This window comes from Ictalurus punctatus, chromosome 2 (assembly GCF_001660625.3).
Source record: "Ictalurus punctatus breed USDA103 chromosome 2, Coco_2.0, whole genome shotgun sequence".
NCBI classification, from domain to species: domain Eukaryota; kingdom Metazoa; phylum Chordata; class Actinopteri; order Siluriformes; family Ictaluridae; genus Ictalurus; species Ictalurus punctatus.
The window spans coordinates 8740232-8760078 of NC_030417.2; the positions used below are offsets into that span (position 1 = coordinate 8740232).

Here is a 19847-nt window from a genome sequence, read left to right on the forward strand (position 1 = left end):
AAAGTCAATGTAAGATCACATACTACTCAGGACATTTGAGTTCTTCCACTCACACATTAACACACCATGTGTTCATGGAGCTCCCTTTGTGCACTTTGTGTCATGCTGGAACAGGTTTGGGCCTCTTAGTTCCAGCGAAGGGAAATTGTAATGCCACAGCGTACAAAGACATTCTATACAATTGTATTCTATACAATTGTATTCTTCCAACTTCGAGGTTTATATAATAATCAGGTGTCGAACATTCAGACTCATTTTTGGTAGCACAAGCCATTTCAAATTCAAAACATTAGATCCAGGGAAAGCAAGGGGGCACAGCTTTGATCGTTACTGTTTCAGCCCATGAGCACTGGGAGAAGGTTCACAGCAAACAGAGGAGCTGATAGAAAGAGAGAGAGAGAGGGAGAGAATCTGATTCTTGTATTTAAGAGTAGTATAAGATTATTGAGTATACTTTATACCTGACAGTATATAACTCATTAGGTATCTAGTTCAACCAACTTAACATTTTTAAAAATGCACATCTTTGGCTAACTTAGCAAGTCAACTCATTTAGTAATGATTTCTTTTAGCCAGCTACTACTGCTAACATCTGTCCTATGAACATATAGTCAGTTTTGTTAGCTAAGTAATAGGAAACCACCAGCTATTAGCAAATTATCTATTGTTACAAATAACAGTTTATAAGTTTAACTCTTTAACACTGATTCAAAGGCATGTTTAGTAAATGGAGTTGGTTGTAATGTTTTCTTTGAGACAGTTCATGAGTCTGTTACAAATGCACTAATTGTTGAAATAACAGATATGAATTCTCTGGACTGCAGTACAAAATGTGCTATCCCCCAAAGGAACCTCTGATGCCCTTGAGCAACTGTACAGCCTGTTACAGATTAAGAAGAAGGTTCCATCTTCAGCTGCTGAGGTAAAAGTAATGGCTCCACTGAACATTTTCAAGTTACAAAAGAATAAGCTTGAATACTTGAACTTTGTTTTTCCAGCCACTGTGGCAAAAATACTTGGAGTTTTAAGAAGATTACATTGCATCATGGGTGATTATGGACAGTGTTAACTGTCTTAACTACTTTAACCTTTCCTGCATTGTTTTGTGCTTTCACTTGTGAAGTATTTGTGTGTGTGTGTGTGTGTGTGTGTATATACATATATATATATATATATATATATATATATATATATATATATATATATATATATATATATATATATACACACACACACACACACTGGTGCAGTGAAGGTATGTAGTATGAAGATGACTATGGTGATTGCACTCTGGAAATTAATCTCATGGTCATTGAGACTGGCATTTATTTCTTTTGATTGTCAGACAAAATGTTCCTGTAGACTTCTTAATTCATTTTGCTGCTACCATCATGAGTTCCATCATCAATAAAGATTAGTGAGCCTGTTCCAGTAGCAGCCATGCAAGCCCAAGCCATTACACTACCCCCACCATGTTTCACAGATGAGCTTGTATGTTTTGGATCATGAGTAGATCCTTTATTTCTCCACACTTTGACCTTTCCGTAACTTTGGTAGAGGTTAATCTTGGTTCCAGAACTTTTGTGGCTCATCTCTGTATTTCTTTGCAAATTCCAATCTGGCTTTCTGATTCTTACTGCTGATGAGTGATCTTGTGGTATGGCCCCTATATTTCTGCTCTTGAAGTCTTCTTTGAATGGCAGATTGCGATACCTTCACCCCTGTCCTGTGGAGGTTGTTGGTGATCTCACTGACTGTTGTTTTTGGGATTTTCTTCACAGCTCTCACAATGCTTCTGTCATCAGTTGCTGTGGTTTTCCTTGGCCGACCCATTCGGTGTCTGTTGCTCAGTACACCAGTGGTTTCTGTTTTTTTAGGACATTGGCAAGGAAAGGCAAGGTAGTTTTCTTTCTAAAGCACATTTACAACAGCCACTGCTGACCAAAGTGATGTACAATCTAACAAAATTAGACAATAAAACACGTAAACTGACAAGAGAATAAAATACAACTAAAATACATAAACTGACAAGAAAAACACACAAATTAATAAAATTACATTTATCCAAATACCAGAGAAAAATATATGTTTTCAATGATGTTTTAACACTATAAATATCGGAAGACAACCTAATGTGTACTTGCAAATCATTCCACAGATGTGGAGCAGCAACAGGAAAGGCACGATCACCTTTTAACTTCAAATGAGACCTTGGCACGGTCAGCATCAACATATTTGAAGACCTTAAAGGCCAGGAACATTTCCGGTGGAGAGGAAGATCTGTTATATATTGTGGAGCGTGGCAATTTCACCCCTTAAACACATACAATAAAACCTTAAACTTAACACGGTATTCGACTGGCAACCAGTGAAGTGAAGCCAGAACAGGCAAAATATGTTCCATCTTTCTAGTGCCTGTAAGAAGCCTTGCAGCAGAGTTTTGTCTTAATTGAAGGCAGGATAAAGAGGACTGAGCCACACCAAGGTACAGTGAGTTACAATAATCCCACCTAGAGGAAATAAAAGCATGAATTACTGTCTCCAAGTCTTTTACTCATAAAACCACTTTCAATTTCACAATGGATCTGAGATGATAAAAGCCACTCTTCACCACTGATTTGATTTGTTTATTGAATTTAAGGTCATTATCAAAAATCACTCCCAAATTTTATACATGAGCATGAGAATTCACAGATACAGGACCCAGATGGTTATTTATCTGTGTAATAGAAGATGGTGGTCCAAAAACTACAATTTCAGCTTTAGATTCATTCAATGTTAGAAAATGAGCTGCCAGCCATTTCTTCTCACCCGTTTCCTTCTGTGCAAAGAACAGCCTGGAACTTGACAAATATCAGATGGAAGCCGAGCTAGGAATGGAGGATTAGAAGATCCACATGCTCGTCCATCATAACCTTCGCTGCAGTAATCCACAGCCAAGGTACGAATGTTAAGAAGAAACTGGCAATCATATGTAATTAAAGATGTAACTTTATGTGCTGACAGGCACATAAAAAGCACAGTAACAGACAAAAACAGCTAAATAAATGTCACAACGACGGCCTGCTGACAAACACACTGGCCAACCATGTTGGTTCCCCAACATTGCAAATTGTTGTATAGGCTATGTCCAATGTTGCAATGCCTCTGATTGATTTTCCTTCTTTTCTCAGCTTCAAAAGGGCTTCTTTTTCTCCCATAGGCAGCTCTTTGATCTTCATGTTGGTTTATCCTTTTAAATAACAAATACAGTCTTCATAGATGAAACTTAAGGCTCAGACCAAGAGCAGACATTCAGAATTATTAATTCTTTAAACAATCAGTTTAACGGGACACACCTGGGCAACAAGAAACACCTGTCAGTCATGTGTTCCAATATTTTTGATCACTTGCGAAAATGGGTGGGTTCAAACATGGTCTAAGATGTAAATATGAGGAAATGAAAGCTGAAATTCTGATTTTGAGCTCAAACCCAAATGTCTTCCTCTTGTAATGAAAACAAAAATATAATTGGCCTTGCTCAATTCAATTCAATTCAATTTTATTTGTATAGCACTTTTTACAATAGACATTGTCTCAAAGCAGCTTTACAGAAATATCAACACGGTATACACATATTAAAGGTGCGAATTTATCCCAACTGAGCAAGCCACTGAGTGGCGACGGTGGCAAGAAAAAACTCCCTAAGATGTTTTAAGAGGAAGAAACCTTGAGAGGAACCCGACTCAGAAGGGAACCCATCCTCATCTGGGTAACAACAGATAATATGAAAAAGTTCATTATTGACTTATATGAAGTCTGTATGGCCTTAGGAGCAGCCGTAGTCCCAGCAGTCTGGAATTGTAGAAGATTTGAGCACCATCCAGAGGCAGAAAGGATCTGGATCTTTAGTATCTCCATAAAATCGTGTGTGGCTCGGCAGAAGGAGAGAGGGAGAGAAAAGATTATTAGGATTGGCAATTAGTATAATAGAAAGTCTAGTCAGGGTAGGCTTGAGTAAACAAATACGTTTTAAGCCTAGACTTAAACACTGAGACTGTGTCAGAGTCCCGAACACTAATAGGAAGACTGTTCCATAACTGTGGGGCTCTATAAGAGAAAGCTCTCCCCCCTGCTGTAGCCTTCACTATTCGAGGTGCCGTCAAATAGCTTGCATCTTTTGATCTAAGTAGGCGTGTTGGATCATAGAAAACCAAAAGGTCGCTTAGATATTGTGGCGCGAGACCGTTTAGTGCTTTATAGGCTAATAAAAGTATTTTATAGTTAATGTGGGATTCCACTGGGAGCCAATGCAGTATTGATAATATCGGTGTGATATGGTCGTATCTTCTAGTTCTAGTTAGGACTCTAGCAGCTGCATTCTGGACTAACTGGAGTTTGTTTATATTCCTACTGGAACATCCAGACAGTAAGGCATTACAATAATCTAATCTAGAGGTGACGAATGCATGAACTAGTATTTCTGCATCATGTAGTGACAATATATTTCTTATATTAGAAATATTTCTGAGATGAAAGAAAGCTATCCTAGTAATATTACCTACATGAGCATCAAATGATAGGCTGGAGTCAATAATCACTCCAAGGTCTTTAACTGCTGTACATAATGAAAGAGAAAGACCATCCAGAGTAACCATGTGATCAGAAAGATTATTTCTAGCTACACGTGATCCTAATAATAGTATTTCTGTTTTATCAGAATTAAGTAAAAGGAAGTTAGTTAACATCCAACATCTAATGTCCTTTACACAATCCTCAACTTTACTAAGCTTCTGTCTGTCCTCTGACTTCGCTGAAACATACAAATGTGTATCATCAGCATAACAGTGGAAGCTAATTCCATGCTTACGAATAATTTGTCCTAGGGGTAGCATATATAAAGTAAAAAGTAGTGGGCCTAAAACAGAACCCTGTGGAACTCCAAAGGTAACCTCAATATGCTTGGAGAAATCACCATTTACATCTACGAACTGATAACGATCGGTCAGATAAGACCTGAGCCAGGAGAGGACTGTTCCCTTAATGCCAACAACATTTTCTAATCTATAAAGGAGAATAGTATGATCTATAGTATCAAAAGCTGCACTAAGGTCGAGTAACACAAGCAGCGAGACACAACCCTGATCAGAGACCAGTAGTAGGTCATTTACTACTTTAACTAACGATGTCTCTGTGCTATGATGAAGTCTAAATCCTGACTGATACATTTCATGAATGTTATTCCTATCTAAGTACGAGTATAACTGCTTTGCTACAACCTTTTCTAAAATCTTAGAGATGAAGGGGAGATTTGATATAGGTCTATAGCTGGACAGTTGAGAGGGGTCAAGGTCAGGTTTTTTAATCAAGGGTTTAATAACTGCTAATTTAAGTGATTTAGGTACATAGCCACTGCTTAGGGAAAAATTGATTATATTTAAAAGTGGTTCAATTACTCCAGGCAAATCTGTTTAAAGAAACATGTAGATACATGATCTAGTATGCAACTTGATGAATTGGCTGAAGAGATTAATGTAGCTAGTTCGGTCTCTCTAAGCGGAGCAAAACACTCTAAACATTGATCTGATATTGCTACATTGTCATGTAATGGGTTTGTTACAGTACTGTCCGGTTTTAATTTAATGGCCTGTATTTCAGGTCTAATATTTTCAACCTTATCGATAAAAAATTTCATGAAATCTTCACTGCTATGTAACGATTGAGCGTTTCTCTCTGTAGTGGTTTTATTCCTAGTTAATTTTGCTGCCGTGTTGAATAAGAATCTAGAATTGTTTTTGTTATCTCCTATTAAGGTGGAGAAATAGATTTTTCTAGCATCGCCAAGAGATCTTCTATAGTTCAGTAGGCTCTCCTTCCATACTGTTTGGAATATCACCAGTTTGGTTTGACGCCATTTACGTTCTAATTGTCGAGTTGTCTGTTTTAAGGTTCGCGTTTGATCGTTATACCAGGGTGCTAATTTTTTCTCTCTAATTATTTTTCTTTTGAGTGGAGCCACTCTATCTAGCGTGTAGCGGAGTGTTGACTCTAAGCATTCAGTCGCCTGATCGAGTTCTATGGGATCTGACGGTGATCCAAATCTAATTGATGTTTCTGCGAGGTTATTTATGAAGCTCGGTGCAGTAGCTGATGTGTAGGTACGTTTTAGATAGTTTTAGGTACGTAGCGAGGCGAGGTGGAAATATTATGATCAATATGTATTATGAACGAGATAAGATAATGGTCTGAGACAACTTCAGACTGCGGAAAAATTTAAATATTTTCTACACTTAATCCATATGTTAGTATCAGATCAAGAGTGTGACCGCCATTATGAGTAGGCCCGATTACATTCTGATTAATCCCTACTGAGTCCAAGATGGACACAACCGCTATTCTTAGAGGGTCTTCCAGGTTATCAAAATGAATATTAAAATCTCCGATGATTAATGCTTTATCTACAGACACAACCAGGTTTGAGACAAAGTCTGCAAATTCACTAAGAAATTCAGTGTATGGCCCTGGGGGTCTGTAAATAATAATTAGAGGAATTGAATTATTTTTTGTGGCTACATAACTTATACTGGTATAAAGAGTTTCAAGAGAATTAAATTTATAACTAGGTTTTTGTGTGACGCCTATATTTTGACTATGGATGAGACCAACACCTCCTCCTCTACCAGTTGAACGAGGCTGATGTACATAACTGTATCCAGGAAGACTGACTTCATTTAATGCTATGTACTCGTTTGGTTTAATCCAAGTTTCCATTAAACACATTAAATTACATTCCCGATCAGTAATGATTTTGTTAGCAATAAGAGCCTTAAACACAAGAGATCTAATGTTTAATAGTCCTAGCTTCAGATTAAAAGTGCTGGCTGTGTATACAATATGATTTAATTTTATGTTAATTAGGTAACGAAGACAGACTTTCTGAGATTTTCTCTGTATTTTTATAGCCCGGGGAACAGACACAGTCTCTATAGTATGTATTACAGGTGCTGGACTATTAATTGAGCATTGATTATAATTAACATTGTTATTGTCAGAAGATGTACTTATATTAGGCAGTCACTTGGTGTGTAGCGCCTTGGAGATGTTGTCAGACAGCAGTTCCGAGGCTGCTGGGGTGCAGGCCATCAGGACGAAACAACCTAGGACGCTCCCAGAACAAATTCCAGTTATTGACAAACACCAGATTCTGCTCATTACACCAAGAAACTAACCAATCATTTAAAGCTAGAAGGCTACTGAACTTTTCGGCTCCACGTCTGTATGTGGAAAGAGGTCCAGAGACGATGGACCCTTGCTGTTCCAATACTTTTGGAGGGGAGTGTATGAATAGCTCTACAAGTTATAAGATTGTCTGCAGATATGTTAAGATGCACTGTTGTGCGATAGATATAAATAAAAACAGAATTAAATACTCCCAAACAAGGTTATTATTATTTTTTTTACTATTATTAATTAATAGTATATTATTATTACTATTATTAATTAATAGTACATTAATACTATTATTATTATCATTATTATTGTTGTTATTATGTTTTCGAAAGGAATATTATCTATTATTAGGAGATTTGTTGAAATTAGCCTGATTAATGGAGTTAAGGGAGTACCAAATACTCCCACCCCAATCATCCCTCCCCGTCCTCCCCTCCCCCGCGCGCTACTGTGCTCGAGACGTAGGCGGTGCCTGGTGACGTCACGTTGAGGAAACGCTCACTGTTTCGGAGCAGGAATCAAAACAACACACGAACACGCCCTCTTTTTCTTCTTCTGCTTCTGCTTCATGGTGCACCTCGGCTGTCAAAATGGCAAAGACGTCGCAGATGATCAGCGCTCCCTGATTATTTACATTGATATATCTGTCTGCGTTGGTGCGCGCGACTGACAATGCCATCTGCTAGAGGAGCGCGTGCGGACGGTTCGCGTTAACGTCGTTTCCTGTCGAGAAGAGCGCACCAACCATCATGCCGAGCCAGAAGAGCAACAAGGGGAAGAGAAGTAAGCGCACTAACAGCAGCGGAGATGAACAGGAAAATGGAGCCTCCGCAGGAGCAGCAGGAGGAGCAGCGGGAGGAGCAGCAGCAGCAGCAGGAGCAGCAGCAGCAGCAGGAGGAGGAGGAGCAGGAGCAGCAGCAGCGGGAGGAGGAAGCACTGCCTTAGTAGGAGCTACAGCCGCTCCGCCAAGCGGTAAACGAGGTGCTTGCGGTTTAAAACCATAAAGACATGCAGGGTAATGCTTTAGACAGAGGAGGAGGAGGAGGCTAGACAGCAATCATTTCTCCAAGCTAAAACATCTCCACTCCCACTCCAGGGTTTCTCCACTTGCACCAACTTGTCTTGTAGACTCCTACATTACTTAGTTGTTAGGCCACAATACTCGTCCTGCAGGATAAGGAAGTGTAGGCCTCAAGGTGTACATGAATCAGGTGTTCCTTCATTTATTACAGTCCCTACTGCAGGAGGGTGATGGCTTTCCCCCCCATGTTAGAAAAGTATCACAGGCCTACTTTCCTTCTTAATCCATGCAAATGTGTGTTGCATAATATTTTCTTTAGAGTGTCTGGGTTGTGTGGGTGGGTCACCCTCGGAGTGTGCAATAACACTGATTCACTCACTACGGCTGCTCTCGGGTCCACTGATAGATGCACGTTAATGAAGGTCAGACGCAGGAGATGCCGAGCACTTCATTGTGCCACGCATAGCTTTAAACAGCTACACACTTGAATTGCAGGCATCTGGTGAATGTTAATTTGTTGATTTGAAACTTGATTACAAGACACTCCATTATGCGTAATGAACATGCATACAGGTCTAATGATTGTTATATAACATGAAGTGAAGCAATATAAACATCTCAGTTACAGGGAAACATTGCTGATGTTGTGTCTTGCAGAGGCCCCGTGTGCCACACCGCTTGTGTGCAGTTTGGGCCGTGCTGTCGACCTTGAGAAGGACGACTACCAGCGGGTGCTGTGCAACAGCGAGCACTGTCCTTATGGCAACTGGATGCACCTACAGTGCTTCTATGAGTGGGAAAGCAGCATCCTGGTACAGTTCAACTGCATTGGCCGTGCCCGTAGCTGGAACGAGAAGCAGTGTCGGCAGAACATGTGGACCAAGAAGGGCTATGACTTGGCCTTTCGCTTCTGCTCGTGTCGCTGTGGTCAGGGCCACTTAAAGAAAGACACTGACTGGTACCAGGTCAAGCGCATGCAGGACGAGCGCAAGAAGAAGGTGGTGACGGAGAAAGGTAGTGGGAAGGCCAGTGGAGGTGTCTCGGCAGGGGGTGGAGGGGAGGCCTCGGAGGATCTCAAGAAAGGCAAGTCGTCGAATAAACTGCCTCACCGTGGCTCCAACCAAGACCTTTCACGCCGCCAATCTGTGGATCGGCAGAACTCTCAAGAGAGGAGCCACGCGGTTACCAGCATTGGGGTGAACCTGGGAGTGCGCTCGCCCACTGACTCTCCTGGCCAGTCTCCACCATTAGGCTTCTCGTTCTTCACACCTCAGTCTGTCAGTGGACCACGCAGTTCACGTCACCTGGGCGAATTCCTTAAAAATGCAGTCCACATGGAGGGCAACCGGAAACACTTGCTGGTGGGACATGTGGCCGGCCGGGGAAGTCTTCAGGCGGATCATGTGGCAGGCAGTTTGTGCCTGCCCCGCCTTACTCAGGCCGATGGCCCGGTGCAATTCTTGCGGAGGCTGGACCTCTCCGAGCTGCTGGCACACATCCCTCGGCATAAGCTCAACACCTACCACGTGCGCATGGAGGATGATGCCCAGGCCGGGCAGGGTGAGGACTTAAGAAAGTTCATCCTCTCTGCGCTTAGTGCTAGCCACCGCAATGTGGTCCACTGCGCTCTGTGCCACCGCATGCTGCCCATCTTCGAGCAGTTTCCTCTGGTGGATGGGACGCTCTTTCTCAGCCCTTCACGACACGACGAGATTGAGTATGATGTGCCGTGCCACTTACAAGGCGAGTATCTCTTGTGTGTTTTATTATATAGTTATAGCTATTATTGACTGGCTGTGCATAACTAAGAAGATTAAGGCTTTGAAGCAAGCTGTACAGCTCAAAAACTATACCATACCATAAGATGCATTGAATAATCTACTCAAATTATATGCAACCCTTATGCAACTAATGAACAGCACAGGAAACTGCACAGAACCCATCTTTCCCACTGGCTAGAGCAGTGCTTTAGGTTGGGAAGTTGCAGTTGAAGGTTCTCAGCTTTGGGCATTATTAGTTTGGGCTCCCTGAATACTTAGAAGAATTGAAGTAATGAAATCAAGGTCATTTCATAATAAAATTAACAAATGAGTCAAATCATGAGAGAAAACCACATAGAGAAAAAAACAAATCCATTCAAATGTTACGCCGTGAAGCTTTTCACATTCTTCTAGATGACCTGGTGCTGTGTTTTGACTGCATAATACTGTATAATAAGGAAGACCAAGGACCGAACGAGACACAGGGTCCAGGTATCTTCACTCAGAAGGTAATGGTTATTTGCTGTACCTTTCGCATTTCTAAAGGGAGGCTGATGCACCTGTACGCCATCTGTGTGGACTGTCTGGAGGGGGTGCACAAAATAGTGTGTATAAAGTGCAAATCCCGATGGGACGGAAGCTGGCACCAGTTGGGTACTATGTATACCTACGACATTCTGGCTGCTTCACCTTGTTGTCAGGTATGTAACAAACAGTTTACATATATTACATTTCTGATAAGAAACGTGGATGTTCTAGATGTTTATAGATTTTTTGTAGCAAGTGAATTCATTTCACTGCACACTGCTTATCAGATTTTTAAAAATGGCTTTATCTTGTTAGCTAATAAACCTGGTCATGTTCTGCACAATGGATTCGTATCAATATCAATTAAGACCAAATTACTGGCTTTCTGTGATCTGACCCCTCTAAATGTCTTCTGATTTTCTATGCACATCAGGAAAATAGTATTAACCAGTATCATGTCATATTTTACATGCTCCTTGCTCCACTCCCGCTGTAGAGCAAAAAACGAACACAGAACCACCTTCATTCTGAAGTGCATTAGAGTAGAAATATGTTATTTCTGTTTTTTTCCCCCTATTAACAGAGTTTGTAGAAATTCTGTAATATCGACAATAGGATATTGTTGTTTGTGGAATCACTACTAATGGTCCTGTTGCTCTAAAAGTCTTCCTGAGCATCTATATAACATAAGAAGGGAAATAAATTGTATTAATTGCAGGATTGTCATGAACTTTATGGAAAGCAAAAGAGACATCACCCATCCATAGGCCTGTCACGATAACTACATTTTCAGAGGATATATCGTCCCAGAAATTATTGCAATAATTAATATTATTGTCTTTTTAAGATCATTTGTTTGAGTAAATTTCTGATTAATCTCATATGTGTATAGGATTTGTGTTGGTGAGTTAATTAACCCGCTAGTAAAGCGCTTCAGTTTACCGCCGTTCGTTCACTGTTCAGCTTCAGCTCACGCAGCTTAAGCGGCTCAATGTCAATCCGCCACATTATTGACTACGACTGGATTATTACAAACACTACCTGTACCTGTTGTAGAGGAAATGGGTCTGTTTTTACCGGAAGCACCAGAAATGCAAGATACATGCCAGCCATATACGCGCTTCACTTCAATTTAATTAATCTGTCTCAAATATCAAATAACCCCTGTTTTAATATAGTAGAATTTTTAACCAAGATAAATAATAATCAGTGAATTTCTTTTTGAAGGATTAGTACTGAAAGTTCTTGAAGTATTAAAGTAATAACTACAACATGGCAATAAAATGTTTTGAAACAGTGAAAAAAACTCATTCTAAATTGAGGCTGTGTGTGTGTGTGTGTGAGTGAGCGAGAGAATAATCGAGGAGAAAATATGGCAGGGATTTCAGAGGCTCCACACGTGGTAGATGGCAGATGCAGTAAAGTTAATAGGAATAATGTTACAGAGTCAGTTTGGGATTTATTTTTCCTTGACAAAATTCACTGACTGAGAGACTGTGTTAGTAAACACAGAGAGATTGCATGAGAAGGACACAGAGAGAGAGAGAGAGCGAGAGAGAGGGGTTTGTGGTGACGCGCGGGATTCCCCATATTTAACAGAATGCTGATTTCAACAAAACAGCTTGAATGACTAAAGACATTATAAACAAACAGCCCAGATGTACAGTCTTTTTTTTTTTTTTAAATACTTTTTTGTTGTTTTTAGTTTGTAGCGAGAGTGCGAGAGGAACGCAGCTTGAGTCTGTACACTCTTTAGGAGTGCTGTCCTCGTGCATGCAGTTTGCGGTTTGACCTGAACGTATGGCAATGTAGCACATGCCGATTTGTCTTCATGTGTTCGTCTGGTTTACGGATTGATCTGTTGTGGGTACTCCTTCTGATGCAGTTCGGTTGGCTTTGTATCTCTCGGGGGTCCTGCCTCCTGTTGAAAATTGAAATCATAAGTAATCTTGCATGGAAAAAAAAAACTCAGAAGACTAAAATCCATGTTACTGTTCAGTGGAATTGGTGGATTGTTTAAATGCAGAGAGGCTCAGATTAGAGAGAGATGTGAGATTTCCTCTCTGAGGTCTATCTGTGAGAGAGTCAGAGCAGAGGGACCGAGACATAGCCTCACAAGTCCTTTTGAGTGTTTGACCTGTGTGTCATATCAGGTTTAGTGGAATAGTACAGTAAGAACAGAGAGACCCCTATCAGTGGAGGCACGCTGTTAAATCAGGATTCAGCATTAGAACATTGTCATCCATTCTTTGATTTCCTTTACACACGTCTGTTTTTAGCAGTTTGACTCACACCTGTGCTTTAAATAGGTATGGGGAGTATCATTAAGAAGTTTTGTCAGTCTCAAATAGTTATACAAATGCTGAATGTTTGATTCTGATGTTCAGCTTGCTAATGGCTGTCCTGCATGAGTCCAGTCTTACCTCGGCTTGTTTTTCCTTGCACGAGGATGATCACTATGATGCCTGTCTGTACTGCCTAGGGATAGTCCAAGCTAGGAGAGCTCTTATATATGTACATTTTGCAGCAGCTCAGACTGTCAACTCTCAAAAAGGTGGTGACGTTTTATGAAAAATCCTTGGACAAGTAACCATGGAACAGGAGGACTGTGTTCCTGCCGAGTATTCGCCGAGTATTTACCGAGCTGCCACAAAAAGCAGAGTGATTTTTATACTCCCGGGAGAATTATCTGGCTGTGCTAGGCGCTTACTGATTTCAGACTGAGATAGGCTGGAATGAAGGAGCACTGGGGGCTAGGGTTGGGCGATATCTTATCGTTTGTGATATACCAGTAGAAATTCTCCCCACTATAAGAATTATTCTTCACGCGATAATAACGATAAAGCCTAGTTGATGACGTATTTCTGTGTGCAATGGTGTGCGACCCATTCGCAGCTCACATGCAGAGCAAAAACAAGTATGGTGGAAGGCGGACGTGAAGCTGTGGAGGAGTTTATCACTAAACGTGGAGCTACTGTCCCTCTACAATCTGGAACTGGTTTGGTTACAGAAAATCAGTTTTACTTTTAGATTAATGTTTGTGTTTCTCAAGACTGCATGCAGCTGTCACTTGTAGCCAAAAACAGTGATGAATGGCACTATATTTATATAGTCAATGATATCGTTATCGCAATAAATACCAAAAAAATATCGTGATATAATTTTAAGTCCATATCTCCCATCCCTATTGGGGGCGTGTCTGTAGGATGACTGACAGGAGACCTAAACACAAACAAAGCATTACAGACCTGCAGCCATTTTTCCAAACGGCATTCCTCAGCCACGTAACACACTGAGGCCATATCGTAAAGCATCATTTTTTATCATGTTTTTATATATACATGTGTGTGTGTGTGTATGTATGTATGTATGTATATGTATGTGTGTGTGTATATATATATATATATATATATATATATATATATATATATATATATATATATATATATATATATATATATATATATGAAATGACATACATTTGATGGTGTTAAGTCTCATTTTCAGAAAAATTTAAACTTTCAGTTTGTTTTACTCTCCTGTTAACAGGTTTTATTTCAAAATGGCTTTTAAAAAAAGATTACAATTATTTATAATAACACATTTACTGTATATTATTTTGCTGTAATGTCAGTCAGCACCAGTCGGGCAAGTCAGAGATCATCATTGGTTGCTCGCACATTCAGTCTAAAGTAACATCACACCAAATAATCATCATATATCCTGTGAGCTGGAGCACAGGGAAAAGTAGAGGCTGCTAGACTACATGCCTGAGAAGATTATTTCTTCATCTTACAACTGTTATAGATAATGTGTATATCTTACAGAGTGGTTATCCACTGAGATTAGACAGAGGCTAAAAACGATTGATATCTTCATAATGAAACTAATGGTTGAGTAATGTGTAATAACCAGGTCTTATGGATAGATGGCACACATACATGCACACACCCTGCAGACAGAGACTCGCATTAGTGATTTATAATTCTTTTTCTTTTAGTGTTTTAAGTTGTAATCCTCGACTGGGTTCATGTTGTATTTCCTATGAGTAAGTTGTACTTTGATTAGACAGTGTGTGACCGTTTATATAAATTTAGTTTCTCCTCTAAACACAGATTGAATAACGAAACTCTAGATAAATCTGCTAAACTATTAACTATTAGAATAATAGTTTTTATTATTATTCTTTATTATAACTTTTATTATTATTTTTACCTATTATTATTATTATTTTTTTTATTTTTTTTCTTCTTCTGTGTACCGCTTATTTTGTGTACAGCGCTTTGAGAAGCTGCTTTTAAAGGTAAAATAAAGCTTATTATTATTATTATTATTATTATTATTATTATTATTATTATTATTATAGGGCAAATAATGCACTTCGTTCACATTCATTACACGTGACTGCTAATGACGCGACAGATGCTTCATACCCTTCTGTGTACTTTTTTTTTTATTGCGCCAGAAATAAAGCCTTCTATAGATTTTTATTTATTTTTAATCTTTGAATCAAGCGCCGCTAGAACATTTGTACCAGGCGCTCCTGTGTGAGCATTTCTAACAAATAATCAATACGGCTCAGAATAGCGTCTGCTGCTAAATCATGTCTCTGTTTGATCAGCTGAACAAAGCATCACGTGTCGGCTCACTGAGATCTTCCATGTGGTTCCATCCGCCAAGAAGCTAGCATGCTAACTACTCACATGCTAGAAATATACTGGCAAAATAATCAATAGCAAAAGATTAACCAATCACTAGATAGGCTGAGCCCCGTTTGTGTTAGTGACAGATCACAACAGAGTGAAATAAAAATGTGGTTATGAAATGAAAAAAAAAAGCCATTTTGAAATGAAAAGCTATAATTATGAGGTAAAATGGCTGAAGATATATCCCAGACTATCCATGTTATACAGAGTCAGCTGACTGAAGGGGAATGTTGGATTTTGCATAGAGGTCTAACACTGAGCTCCATGATGTCTAAATTGTTTCTGTCTAATAATTTGACCTTTACAGCATCTGGAAATCAATCTGTTTTAGTTTTGGAGTTGATCTGTCTCTAGTTTATGACTGGCACATACTTCATTATTTTATGACTGTAATGAAGAGTGTTGGCATTTTGCATTACCTTTTTTTTTATTTTTTTTTTTAAATAATCTTTATAATAAGTCTTAAACCTAATCCGGAAACACCGTAGGCTGCTAAACAAAAACGACCAATCAGCATCAGTGTAGCAAACCCCGGAAGTAAACAGTTTGTTCGCTGTGTTTATCCTGGAGAATTTCTCTGCTTATTGACACACAGGCCATCTAGTTTAGACAACTTGATATGCAAAATCATTCAAAATAAGTTTACATTAACGTTTGGTATATATTTATTTTTAAGTTGTTGTAAGATGAAGGTTTGTTGTGTATACACTGCAGGTTATTAGAAGGAGGCGTGGAGCTCTTTAGGAAGGTTTTGCTCATTTGATGAAGAACAAACACATGGATATGTTTTATTCACTGATTTCTGTGTTAAAATACCAAACCAAACTTTTGTAATAAAGTTTACAGTCAATTAAAATGTCACTGTCATTATATTAATAAACTGTCAAAGTATGAAATAGTACCAGTTCATCATAACTGTATAGTGTTTTTTCTGTCTGAAAACTCCATAAAAGGCTTACAACAGTAAAATGAGAGCTAAAAAAAAAAAAGGGAGTTTCTCAGAAGTACAAGTGAGTGTTATTCTGATTCACGTGTATGCTGATGAAAATATCTACAATTTCTTAGCGTAACAGCACCTGAAGGCCAAAACCTGGAGTCTGAATTAGCTGGGAATTAAGTGAGGTGAAAAGGAAATGCTTTGATATGAAAAACAGAGGGAAAATAATTCTATTCTGTATGCGGGTGATCATGGACATCGAGCACATCACACAGAGACGTGCTGGATCTCAAGAGAGTTCGTTTTTATCATTACAGGTGATATAAACTGTCTTCTAATGAATAAAGTTAATATTATGGATTGGGGTGGAATGCACATCATTAAGACATTATAAAATCTAAATTGTGCTTCTCTAAAATAAAGTAGCATGGCAGGACAGATTTAATGCATAGAATTACTGAATTGAACTCAATATTAGGTAAATAAATATAAATTCGATTAAATCTACATTCGGATCACATGTAAATGAATCACATGTAAATGAATCATATGAAAATGAATAAATAAATTAAAGACAAATCTACATTCGGACATGGTTAGCATTGTATTTTGGGTAAATTCAGCCCATGGTGGAGTTGTTCAGGCAGAATGTTAAATAAAAAAAGGAAGAGGATGGGAACGTGACCCCTGATGCACACTAATCACCGCTTTATTATACTCTCTGTACAGGATTTTATTTTGTGATTGAAGCCTCTTCAAAAATGCTTGATTTTGCTGGGGCTTTTTTCAAAACTTACAATGCAACTTGCTGAGTTTTTTGTAATTTTATTTTGGGGCAGAAAACTACTTGAATCGAATGAAATTGTTTTGCACGGTCTCTTGCAGTCTGTTGGTAAATGAGACCTTTCAACTATACTCAGGTTTGATGCATGCGAATCGAAGAGGGCTCTGGCTGAATGCGCGTTGTGATGATGTCACGAAATTCTGCAGTAATTTTGAAAAATTGCAAGCTCTTCGAATATTTACTTGATTTTGTGTTAATTTCTGCATTGCAGAATCCTGGCGAGACTGACTAATTCTAGCTCTAAATCTGATTTGGGAAGTGAGAGAATATTTCAGTGAGTGTCCTGTTGAAATGGTTTCACCTCTCTCTGTCTCTCTGTCTCTCTCTGTCTCTGTCTCTGTCTCTCTCTCTCTCTCTGTCTCTCTCTCTCTCTCTCTGTGTTCTCGCAGGCCAGACTGAACTGTAAGCACTGTGGGAAGCCTGTGATCGATGTACGCGTGGGCATGCAGTATTTCTCCGAATACAGCAACGTGCAGCAGTGTCCACACTGTGGCAATCTGGACTATCACTTTGTCAAACCTTTCTCCTCCTTCAAAGTCCTTGAAGCCTATTGACAAAAGTTCTACTTGCATGCTAGTTTCCTTCCCTTTTTTTTGTTCCTAGGGAATTTTATTTGTCATGATTCTTTTTTTTTTTTTGTAATTAAAATTAAATAGAGAAGAGTGAAACAATGGCAGTTAATCACAGAGGATGAAGTCAGGAAGCGCTTCACTAAATGTTCATAAGACTTTCTCATCTGGCATTTACAACCACAAAAGCAAGAATAATACTGTGACGAGTGAATGTATCTGTACAGTATATGCCAAATTCACCCTTTTGTACAAAGAACAAAAATAATAAAATGCATAAAATCTGTATTTTCTAGATTTCGTTCATACTTTCGTTCATACATTTTAGGGCCACTGTTCCCTCATTTTAACACACAAACACTGCTCAAATATTATGACTTTTTTATTGATATTTCTCAAAATTGTATGAATTTTAGAGATATGTATGAATATTACAAATTTATTCTTGATATATTATGAATTTGTTCTCAAAATATTACACATTTATTCTCAATATATTACAAATTTATTCTGAAAATATTACAAATGTATTCTCAAAATATTCTCAATATTTTACAAATTTATTCTTGAAAAGTAACTGTTATTCTCAATATATTATGAATTTATTCTAAAAATATTACAACTGTATTTTCGAAATGTTACAAATTTATTGTCGAAACCTTGTATTTTAATGTTTTAAACAGTGACCCTAATACTCTGTTGCACTCCTGAGACTGAACTCTAGTCCTGATGTCTTTAAAGTGGTGTCTCTGTATTGATTCCTTTACGTCTTATTGACAGTAGCACTTATAACACTGCAGTTGTGGCTCTGCAAAGGGGATCGCTTGTTTCTGTACCAGCGCTCATGAACGGAGATGGAAGGCTGTTCTGATGTGTGTAATGAAGGAGGAGTGGTTTAATGTAACACTGTTTATTCAGGACAGGGTTTGAAGACAGAAAGGCAGCAGAGTGAGAGAGAGAGAGAGAGAGAGAGAGAGGAAGGGAGGTACAGTTACAGTGCCCTCCACTAATATTGGCACCTTTGGTATTTATGAGCAAAGAAGGCTGAAACATTGTCTTTATTGTTTAACCTTTTGATATTTTATTTAAAAACAATTCACAAAAATACTCTGCTCGCATGGATATCAAAAAATTGCAAACAAAACAGGTTTATCTAAAAATAATCTTTGTTAAATATAGATGTGCAACAATTATTGACAGCCCTATGAATTCATATAAGAAAAAATATATTTGAAGTATATTCCCACTGATATTTTACATTTTGTTTAGTACACCTGGGTGACTAGGAACAGGAAATTGTTCAAACCTGACTTTCTGTTTCACAGGGGTATAAATATGAGGTAACACATAGGCCAAATTCCCTTAATCAATCATAACAATGGATTAGACCAAGGAATATAGCTGTGATATGCGGCAAAAGGTTGTTGAGCTTCACAAATTGGGAAGTGTCTATAAGAAAATAGCACAAGCATTGAAAATCCCCATTTCCACCACCAGGGCAATAATTAAGAAGTTCCAGTCAACTGGAAATGTTATGAATCAACCTGGAATTGGACATGTCTGTATTGTCTCAACGCACTGTGAAGAAGATGTTTCGAGTGGCCAGAAAATCTCCAGATGGAGAATTGCAGAAGTTAGTTGCGTCTTGGGGTCAGAAAGTCTCAAAAACTACAATCTGAAGTCACCTACATCACCACAAGTTGTTTGGAAGAGATTCAAGAAAAATGCCTCTACTCTCATCCAAAAACAAACTCGAGCGTCTTCAGTTTGCCAGACACTACTGGAACTTCAAATGGGATCGGGTTCTATGGTCAGATGAAACCAAAATAGAGCTTTTTGGTAATAAACACCGGAGGTGGTTTTGGTGCCATATGGAAAAGTACCTCATGCCCACAGTTAAATATGATGGTGGCTCTAATGTTTTGGGTCTGTTTTTCTGCCAGAGGACCTGCACATTTTGTTAGGATATGTGGCATCATGGATTCTATCAAATATCAACAGATATTAAATGAAAACCTGACTGCCTCTGCCAGAAATCTTAAAATGGGCCGTGGTTGGATGTTCCAGCAGGACAATGATCCAAAACATACATCAAAATCAACACAAAAATGGTTTACTGACCACAAAATCAAAGTCCAGCCATGGCCATCCGAGTCCCCTGACTTGAAACCCATAGAAAACCTGTGGGGTGAACTGATGAGGAGAGTTAACCAGCGTGAACCTCAAAATGTGAAGGATCTGGAGAGATTCTGTATGGAGGAATGGTCTCAGAT

At 38.8% G+C, this 19847-nt stretch overlaps 1 protein-coding gene across 2 annotated transcripts; it reads left to right on the forward strand.

The window, feature by feature from the left end:
• The first annotated feature begins 7748 nt into the window (after nucleotides 1-7748).
• heca (hdc homolog, cell cycle regulator) lies at nucleotides 7749-17862 on the forward strand. Of its 2 annotated transcripts, XM_017493812.3 has the most exons (4): nucleotides 7759-8190; nucleotides 8888-9973; nucleotides 10537-10691; nucleotides 17395-17862. In XM_017493812.3, exons 1-4 carry the CDS (start codon nucleotides 7959-7961, stop codon nucleotides 17557-17559), a joined length of 1638 nt encoding a protein of 545 aa, XP_017349301.1. In that variant the 5' UTR covers nucleotides 7759-7958; the 3' UTR covers nucleotides 17560-17862. The 2 variants fall into 2 exon arrangements, with proteins under 2 accessions (XP_017349305.2, XP_017349301.1); XM_017493816.3 differs by lacking the exons at nucleotides 10537-10691; nucleotides 17395-17862 and having other exon boundaries at nucleotides 7749-8181; nucleotides 8888-10162.
• Nucleotides 17863-19847: the final 1985 nt, after the last annotated feature.

Excerpts from the sequence above, each read along its gene's own strand:
- heca (XM_017493812.3), top strand. The coding sequence starts at position 7,959 with ATGCCGAGCCAGAAGAGCAACAAGGGGAAGAGAAGTAAGCGCACTAAC. Across the intron at positions 9,974-10,536 it reads TGTGCCGTGCCACTTACAAG|GGAGGCTGATGCACCTGTAC; the intron begins GCGAGTATCTCT and ends GCATTTCTAAAG. Across the intron at positions 10,692-17,394 it reads CTGCTTCACCTTGTTGTCAG|GCCAGACTGAACTGTAAGCA; the intron begins GTATGTAACAAA and ends GTGTTCTCGCAG.